The 10,323-nt window shown below is 34.1% G+C and overlaps 1 protein-coding gene across 1 annotated transcript; it reads right to left on the reverse strand.

Moving 5' to 3' along the window:
- Positions 1 to 406: 406 nt before the first annotated feature.
- LOC129746811 (phosphoglycerate mutase 2-like) lies at positions 407 to 1,617 on the reverse strand. Its single transcript, XM_055740700.1, has 2 exons — positions 1,375 to 1,617; positions 407 to 1,282 (listed from the first exon to the last, which is right to left on the reverse strand). Exons 1-2 carry the CDS (start codon positions 1,475 to 1,477, stop codon positions 618 to 620), a joined length of 768 nt encoding a protein of 255 aa, XP_055596675.1. The 5' UTR covers positions 1,478 to 1,617; the 3' UTR covers positions 407 to 617.
- Positions 1,618 to 10,323: the final 8,706 nt, after the last annotated feature.

Genomic DNA, 10,323 nt, shown 5'->3' on the forward strand with positions numbered 1-10,323 from the left:
GGGGTGGCGTAGGTTTGTGGTGTGGTGTTCAGGTTATTTTCGAGTTGATAACTATATAACAACCATTGTTTCCTACCACCTACCATGCCGATCTTATTTTAAAAAAAGAATTTAATGAATGATTGGTCAAATACCAATCAATACAAGCGAGATTTCAGTCTAATCTGGCACTTTCAGATCAAATCCGATACATGAATATTAATTTCATCACTCAATTATGAAATCTGTAAAATCTGGGCACTCTCAACAACAATCTGGGCAAAATCTGTGTCTGACCAATATCTGGACGAAGGGTTAAAAGTCTTGGTTTTACAGACAAATCTGGGCACCTGGCAACCCAGTCTGTAGGAGCAATAATTGTCAAGCCCATGAATATTCCATGGAAAACTGTAAATATACAAAATAATTTTCAGACTAGAGATGGATATTTTATTATCATATTATACGAGTAGTACACATAAGATCTTCCTCAAGAATTTTTACTTCTCTGCAATAACACTTTTTTCTAATACCACTGTTGATGCCTCAATTTTCTTAGTACTTTAGTTATTAGGTGTCAACTAGCATATTTTTCCGGATTGCTTCCATCGAATGAAATAAGAATAACGTGTAAAAGTTTACTTAGCTTTTCCCTGATTTGCAACAGATTCGATGGCTTTACGGACAGTTTCCTCATCGCCAAGGAATTTCATTGAAACAACCGGTTTTAAATTTTCATCTAGCTCGTACACAAATGGAATTCCAGTAGGGAGATTTAATCCCATAATCGCCTCGTCGGTCAACTGATCTAAATGTTTCACGATGCCTCTAAGACTGTTTCCATGAGCAGCAATGATGATATTTTTGCCAGCTTTAAGCTGTGGGATAATGACATCGTTCCAGTAAGGCAGTGTACGTTCGATAGTGAGCTTCAAGGATTCTGCCATTGGAAACTCTTCCGGTTTCGGGTCACCCTTATAGCGATCGTCCTTGACAATCGCATTATAGTACGCGTGATCGGGTTCCATGTTTGGGGGCGGAACATCGAAGCTACGACGCCAGATAAGAACTTGTTCTTCACCATACTTGGCAGCCGTTTCCGATTTGTTTAAACCAGTCAGACCGCCATAGTGGCGCTCGTTTAATCTCCAAGTCTTCTCGATGGGAATTCCCGTTTGACCAGACTCGGTTAAAATGGAGTTCAAGGTGACCTGAGCGCGTGTAAGTAGCGATGTGTGAGCAACATCAAACTTAAGACCAGCCTCCTTAACAGCTTTACCAGCAGCCAGCGCTTCCTCCTTGCCTAAAACGATAAGGGTTGTATCAATTTATGTAACATTGTCATTGCTTTTCCACTTTCATTTTCAACAGAATCTATGCGGACAAAACACCTACCCTTATCACTGAGGTTGGCATCGAACCAACCACAAAACAGATTTTTCTGGTTCCATTCGGATTCTCCGTGACGGACCATCACAATACGATACTTGGATGCCATCGTTCGAAAGATAGATATTTTTTCACTTGACTTGTCTCTTGAAATTGAAATTCAGGGATAACCGCGCACAGAATAGCGATCAGAACCCGCTAGCTTTCGATTCACTTGAAGAAAAATCGACCTTTTTCTGACCTCTATTGGAACAGAGGTGCCAGGTAATTCCTGATTTATCAGGAATATATTGCTCTACTCTATAGCAGGGGTGTCAGGTGTCCTGATTTTTCAGGATTTGTCCTGATTTTCGAGAGGGCGTCCTGATTTTTCAAAAACGCTTGAATTGTCCTGATTTTTTAAAAATAGCCCTTCAAATGTCCAGATTTGTCCTGATTTTTTTTAAAAAATATCCAAATTATAACTAAAATGATTCTTAAATGATGAGAACATCAAACAAATCTTAAATAAAATAGTTTAACCAATTTAACCAATGATAATCTTTGATTCAAATGATATTTAAATGATATTTTTGGAAATTAACTCCAGACCAACCAAACTAATTCTCGCTTCAGTTGCATAATTTGAGGCGTCTTCAGTGTAGAGAATAGGACTGGTTAGAAGGTAAATAGAATTATTGATTAACCAAAAATAGAATAAAGTAAGATGAATATAGACGAACTAGAGCTAACGTTCAATTCAAATAAATTATATGTTACTTGCTCTTGTCAGCGCGACTGTGAGAACGTGCTCCAGTTGCGTTAGCAAGAGTTATCACATTAATGAGAAGAGAGAAAAACAGTTGCTTAATAAGTGTGTTCGTGAAATCGATTGAAAATCAGTATAGAGATATTAAATAGTTGATGACTTGGTAGTATGCATGATTGAAAGAAAAGTCGTTAGTTTCATAGGCAGGTTGAAGAAGTCAGTTAAGAAAGTATATTCGATGAGTAAGCACGCGTTTTTGAGAGATGATTTCAGCGAATTGAAATCGCGCGGTCACTACATTCAGCACCCATATTTCGCCTTTAGTTATGCAAACTGAGCAGAATTGCATGTTATTTTCACCAATTTAGTGGTGTCCTGAAAAATCCTGATTTTTTTCTTTCCGGTGTCCTGATTTTTAACAAAACGACCTGGCACCTCTGCTCTATAGAGTATTTCTAGAGTTTGTTTTGATTAGGTCGTATGAACCATTTTAAACAAAAATGAGTTATTGGCTGCAAACGATTGCTAAACATTTATTCTATGTTCGACAAAAATTTGGTTTTATTTAATTTATTAATAACTCCTACAAAATGATTTGAATTTAAGACCTATAATAACTTTCTCATTTTCGAGTGCAATTTGGTTTTTACGACGTTTTGTGTTGCTCTGAATTGTCGTGCATGCAAAAGGACACAAAATAACAGTTCGGCGATTTGGATTTTCGGTCCTTTTGCATTTTTGTAGAAAATGCTTTAAAAATTGTTGAAATTTTGTGAAAATCGATTGGGAGAGTGTTTTAAGTATAATCTTAGAAGAACGACTGACTTAAATTTAGTGCAGGGTAAGTAAAATAAGTGTTAATTTTTACTATGCGAGACATCTAGATTTTTTTTATCTACAACAGATACATCCCGAGCATTCATCAGCGTTGGACTATGTTTACAATTTACTTGATAGGCAACGTAGTCAAAGGTGGTAGAGCAGTGTCCGTAGTCCAATAGAAACATTCCTGCGATGGACAGTACCGGGCAAGGTTATGCAAGGAGCCTTCAAGCAGGTACCTCCGTGTTATATTTACGGTTCCGACTGTTTGAACCCATTATTTCATACAACTTCCAACGGAATATCAAAGTATTGCATAAATGCAATAAATTATTAAGATTGGATTTATCAATTTGCAAAAAGACGTTTGCGCCAAACAATCCAAGCAAAAGGTTGTAAGTACACTTTGACTATTAAGAACAAAATTGGTGCCCGTATCGAATACGCAAGCATATTCTTAATCTATTTTAATATTCGATGCCAATTTTTCAGACAATTCCGAACTATGCTTCCAAAACGAGAAATTAAAAGGTGTTTCGAAACTTCCGAAGCGATTTTCTCGAAACTCGTAAAGTGGCTCATACGACCTAATCAAAAAAAACTCTAGATTTCCTGAGACAGATTGTGGTACACCCAAAATAATTTTCACTTAAAAAATAAGTGACATCTGTAGTGAATTCTCGCCATACGTAATTTCATTTGAATTTTAAGTGATGGGTCCAGTGAATTCACTTAAGTGACCGGTCAAGTGAATTAATCACTAATCTAATCGTACTGCCACAGCCAGAACTTATGTCTGAGTCCCGAAGAATAAAACAAATTTGTTATTATTCTTTTTGTCTTTCATCATGCTTTTAATTAAGTTAACATGAAAACATTAAAATAATTAAAAACATGAAATGGTCGGGCCTACTGTGGAGCAGAGAACGCAGAGACATCAGGAACAAGGAGAAAGAAGAAGCGTGGACCACCAGTACCATACGCTCCGAGGGGCATTACGTTGGAAGCAAATAAGCTAAAAAAGTGCTCCTTGTTGATAATGGAACCTATGAAATATGACCCATCCTTCAGCGGTTGCAAATGAGTTATTTTGAACACAGAAATCATAAAATATTACAAATAATCAGTGAGGATTGGAAATTAGTAATTTTAATCATTTTTATTCCACTCATCTGTATTAAATAGATTTCTGTGTTCCCTCATTTCTGGTCGTTGACCAAGGATAAAGCGCCTTTACTCGCTCTTGAAAATAAAGAAGAACAAAATAAAACATTAGTAGACACAGGACCTTTCGAGCCCTTTAAGAGCTCAAAAGGTTTATTTCATAAATTCAGTCAGATACAAAAGTATTTGACTAATTGAATTTTTCTGTAAATTGAACAATTAGGCAGACCTGTTTACCCATAGTGATGAAAATAATAGTTAAAGCTGAATAATGATAAATTCAGATTATGTGAAATGAATTTTGTATTATGATTATAATGCTTTGAATCTTCATATCATCATATGAAATTATAAAAGATTAATAATTCTATTTTTTTTCCTGAATTTTTACCGTTAAATTGTGTCGTTTAAAGGAAGCATAACACCACGTTGAAATTGAAATAAAACCAGTCAAGAGCGAATATGGAAAAGTTAAATTGGAAGTTCCTCACCAAATGCTGCAAGGCAACGCTTGCTGTGACGATGTTCGCCTTCTTCTAGTAGTTCTGCATCGGAGCTTCCCGGTTCGCGAACATGTTTGGATTCAGTGCTGCAGACCGTTGTCATTGTATCATTAAAAAAGAAGCATTGATACTGTCCCACCAAAAATATCATTAAATGAATGTGTTTAAGCAATGTGTCAAACATTTTTCACGTGTGCAAGCCTCTTCATTTTTCCCAAGACTTAACACTTAACGCAATCTATGCCACTGAATCATTTTCCGAATAACACACAAGCCGGGGGAGCGGGGGAGCAATAATTTAGACACTCAGACTTTGCTCTTTTTTTAAGAATTCTACCAAGCTGTATTTTAATTTTTCACTCCACAATTAACTTATCAAAAACCTCCTTTCACTTCATCCAACAACCGCATCGTCAGCCAATGATAAGGTCGCCGTGCTTTATTTTTCTTCACATAAATTTCAAATCAATAACCGTTGTGCAAAAATAGCTCCAGCTTGATTCTTCAAATATCACTCCACATATCAATTTTGGGATTTACTTCCCATAGTACTCTTTTCTCAGGGCGCTAACTTAAATCGAACTGAATCTACACCGCTATTTCACGCTCCCCAAAGAGGCTTGAATATATAAAAATTAATCAAAAAACGCGTAGGAAACTTCTGGCGAGCATTTAAACAAAGATTATCACTATTTCACTTCAAATTTCCTATTTAAACGATAAATGAATTAAATTTTCGGATGGAGGAAAACAAAAACGCGTCCGTCGCCAAAAAAGTCATGGCTTACCCTGCTTAAGTGACCGGTCAAGTGAATTAAACTAGGAAATTCGAGTGAAATTTATCTGAGTTTCTAAGTAAGTTTCTAGTTAACTGTCTCACGCGTTTTTTAAATAAAAAAGAACATTTATAGAACACCACTTCGATTTCAAATACTTACATTACGCTTTCACCATAAATTTATTGATGGGGAAATTCCATCGTAATCCCAAGGCAGATCGATTACTGCGGATAGTGCGACTTCTAAATCTTCCCTGCTGCAAACCAGAAAATCTGTCCAGTTCAACCCACAAGCTGAAACATGATAACACCTTTAAATAACTCACATCACATCACGTTTAACACAAACTACTGCCAAAATCGCCTAGTAAAGAATTGGGAAAATCCAAATCCAGCATAAGCTTTAAACGCTGCTCTTTAGAATTTACCATTTTGAACTCTGAAAATAAACACAACCGACCCGACATTCACTAGGAATTCAAGTGATAGGGAAGTGAATATTTTTTCTCACTTCAAATTCAAGTGACGACTGAAGTGTATGTGGATGAATTCACTTGAAATTTAAGTTACTGCCAAGTGAAATGTATATGTTGCACTTGAATGGAAGAAAATCACTGGATCCTTGTTTTTAAGTGAAAAATCATGTGTATTTTAAGAGTGGATTTGGGTTCAGTGTAGGGTAGCTTTTTGTTTTTGTTTTGAAAAATGTAAACACCAACTCGTCGCCATTTGATCTTTGACAATAAGCACTGTTCATTGCTTTCTTTTAAAAACTGTTTTAATTAAAATCATTAACATACCTTCATGTCTCAGCTTGTTATGAATTTACAATTATTTAAATAAAGAGTTTACATTCTCCTCAGCAAGGTGCGCTTGCAAAACCACTACAATTGCATTGCAAATTTTATTTCGTTACTATATGGTCATTGAACATGATTAATGTTGTTGTTATGCTTACCCTACCACGATATGCCGAGAAAATGTAAACATCGGGAATTCGTTATTCGGGAACACCTCCTGAATATATACCCACCTTGGTCCTGATCATGATGCGTCTAGGATGGTGATCTCAAATGCCAAATAAGGTATTTCCCGACTTGTCAACAAAACAGCTGATTTCTCATGTTTATAATTTTCGGCATCTGGTGGTAGGGTAAAAATAACAACAACACTACGCATGTTCAATGGTGCGATAGTAACGAAACCAAATTGGCAGTGCAATATTAATGGTTATGCAAAATTCTTGATTTTTTAAACTAGCCTAAATTAAAAAATTGTAGGCATGATATACTTTGAAGGTAATGTTGATGTTATGTGATGTTAATTTGAATAAATTATATGTTTTGAAGAAATAATTTAACAGTGCTAATCTCCCAAGTTCAAAATGGCGACCAGTAGATGTTAACATTTTTCAAAACAAAAACAAAATGCTACCCTACCACGATCTGTCTCAGGAAATACTCTATCGCCATTCAGCCATATTGAAGCTGTAGTATTTACGAAAAAAAGGGATCCAGGGATGCCAGGTGTTAGAGATAAAAAATCAGATGGCAAAAAAGTGTGTGTATGTGCACAAACTAATAGTAAATGAAAGATCAAAAGATTTAAAACCGTACAGGGGTTTAGTTTATTTTATTATAATTAAAACTAGCTGACCCGGTGTGCTTTGATACACCTTCCAAAAATGAATTAAATCTGAAAAATAATTGAAATTTAGATTTATTTCCTGGGCAGCATTTCAAACCGAATTTCAATTTAATTAAGGAGCAATCGCTTTAAAAAGATAGCTGCAACTGAATAATATCTTCTTAAAATTGGTCTCCAAATTTGTTTTTCAAGATCTGAAACTTTCACCCTATTTTTGTGAATTCATAGAGTTTATAATGATTCAAAATATATGGTATGGACTTCCAGCCATTTCCCTTTTTCAATGCAAGAAGTGCTCATGAACTAAATTTTTGTCGGATAAGTTTTCAAATTGTGCCAAATATAATATGAATTTAGACTTGCTTCCTTTTTTCCGGCTCCATCCAGAAATAAGGAAGTCCCAAATTATTCGTACGCAAACAACCTCTCTTCTTTTTACTAAATAGATTCTCGGTTTATGCCAACAAACTTGTATAGAAGCCCTGATTTGTTAATTAGTTTTCAAGCTAAACAATGCAATTCATATAGAACCCCCTACCCTTTTTGCCTCCGTTCTTCACAATGCAATTCAGAAAGGTTTGTAATGATCATAGAAATATATCTCGTACCCAAATACCTTCCCATGTTAAAATCAAGTTCACAATTTATTTTGCCATATACTAAACTTGTGGTTAAACACATTACAACTTGAAGTGATGCCAAACAGCACTTGTCTTGGTATGAAATCTGACGAATTTTTATACTGAATTATTTTAATTTTTATTGGTTTAAGCAAAAAGTGCAAATTTTTATCATATGGATAAGCTCAAAGGAATAATAACTATTTTTCTATTTTTTTTCCTTTTCAAGATTTTTCGAGATTAAGCTTACCGACTTTATCTGTTCATTAACAATCGATTGTAAAGCAGATTTACAAAAATTGAATGGATTAAAAAAAATCTGTCTATGCCTCGACGGTGGTATGAATATTTTCTAAAAAATTTCATAAAAATATCACACAACTCAAAAAAATAATAATCTTTGTGTCGAAAAGATAATCAAAGATTATTCTGCTCCTATCTTTTGTTTTCAACCGTAATTTCAATTCAGATACACCGGGGCAAATGCAAACGGATTTAACCATACTTGAAATTCTATAAATCTAATAAAAATATTTAGATCTTTGTTTAAAAAAAATCAATTTTCGTTTGTTTCGATACTCAATCAATTTTCAACTAACCCTTTTTGAAAGTTAAATGTTGTTTATAGATTAAAATTTGTCCTGTTTATTGAAGCAAGTAAAAACACAATGCTTTTTCTGAACTCATTCATACATGCGTTACAAAGTGTAACCCAAGTAACCATAAGCACTAAAACATAGCCCTTAATCAACACTATATTCCCATATATAACTCTGTATTAATGCTTGTTTTGCACTATATGCGTATATAATGCAGATTTAATGCTAAAAAGGCGAAATAGCGGGCTGAATAAATGCTATCACAACATAGCCTTTAATAAGCATTACAAATGCTAAATTAGTGCACCATCAAAACGTCATTTTTCGCAAGCCGTATAAAAGCATTAACAATGCATACTTAGAACACCTTTTGTTTACTTAATTATTATATTTTTAATAATTAAAATAAACAAATCAAAAGAATAATTAATTATTATCTACAACATCAATCAACATGCATGCTTAATGGAGAATTATGCCTGCTTAATGAATTCTTCTATGAAATAAGACGTGAATATAATTGACATATGGATTACATTTTATGAGTCTCGAACCGAGGATCCCGCAGCAGCCTTTATCTTTCCTTGCGCCTTTACCATTTCGACCACTCTTGATGTTGATAGGGTGGGTGAAAAAACCCGTACTTCAAGTACTGTCCGGGTCACACCACTCTTAATGCTTGTTAACTTTGTAGAGTAGCTCTATATGTGCATATAGTGCTATCATTAGTGCTAATTTTCTTTATTGCTTCTATGCATTAATAATGCTTATATAAAACTAAAAAGCATTATGAATGTTGATATAATGCCAACTTGCATTAGAAATGTTGATTTCATGCTAACTTGCATTAGAAATGTTGATTTAATGCTGATTCAGGGTTTTGGCTTAATGCTTATGGTTACTTGGGAAAGGCTTCGAAATGAATTTAATAAATGTTTTGTTTGTTTTATCAAGTTTCATTGATTTTTCTGCAATTTTTCTGCATCAAAAGTTAATGTTTCATTCTCCACTTTTACTGAAAGCAGTTTTAAACAAAAGACCTTCATTTACAAAGACATTTAATAATTTTGAATAAACACTTCAGATTAAAGACGCGATATACCCCTTTCTGACCATTTTCACATAATGCTGAATCATTTTGGAGAGGAAATTCTTAAAAAGTTGAAAAAAAAATCTTCTTCCACTGAACGCCAATCACAAAAAAAACTTTTCAAAAAAAATGCGAATCAAATCTTTTATGTAGCCAAAATATGTAAAACAGCAACACACTTTTCATTTTTACGTACTTTAATTGTGTGTAAACAAACAGTACCGTGTTTTCTGGTGAATGATTTTAATAAAAAGTTGAGATTTTTTCGTCAGATTGTTTATTTGAGCCCAACAATTGATAGATGAAGAAATGATTTATACATTTTTTTTAAATGTTGAACGTTTGCACTTGCTGTAGTGTACCTTCTAATTTGAAAAATCCTTCGGAAAATGCATATCCTCACTTTTTGTGATGAAAAAGTGTACTATTTAATTAATAACAGCTTGCAAAAAATCAAAAAGTTCTCTGCATTCAGCTTGAAGGCTGAATACATGAATTCCACATAATCTTTTTTTTTAAGGACAGGCTTTTGTCCAGTTCATGTTTCTATTCCTTTTCATTGGGTTTTGTTGTTGTTTTGAAAATTTAGTTATTATAATTTTTTTCTGTTATCGATATGAATGCGTATTGGATTATACAATAGTATGTAAATCTTCCCACTTCATATGCATTAGTATTATATTTCAGCGTAGTTTTTATACAACAATTGCAGCTTTAATTAACACGAAATCAAAATAGTTTCAATTTTTAAAATCATTTATATGGCTTTGATTCGATCAGCAAAGTATCAATCTGGGCTGGGTCACATCTGGGCGTCAATCATTACTATGTGCTGCACAAATGATCTAGAAATCGAGAAGAAAAAAACACATCTAGGTTTCATATCGCTACTACATGCATTGAAATTATGCTTGGTTTAGAAATGCGCGCCAAAATATTTCAACTAATCAGTATGCTATGCCATGGTTACTACCCTCTATCGAC

Source organism: Uranotaenia lowii, chromosome 1 (genome assembly GCF_029784155.1).
Source record: "Uranotaenia lowii strain MFRU-FL chromosome 1, ASM2978415v1, whole genome shotgun sequence".
NCBI lineage: Eukaryota > Metazoa > Arthropoda > Insecta > Diptera > Culicidae > Uranotaenia > Uranotaenia lowii.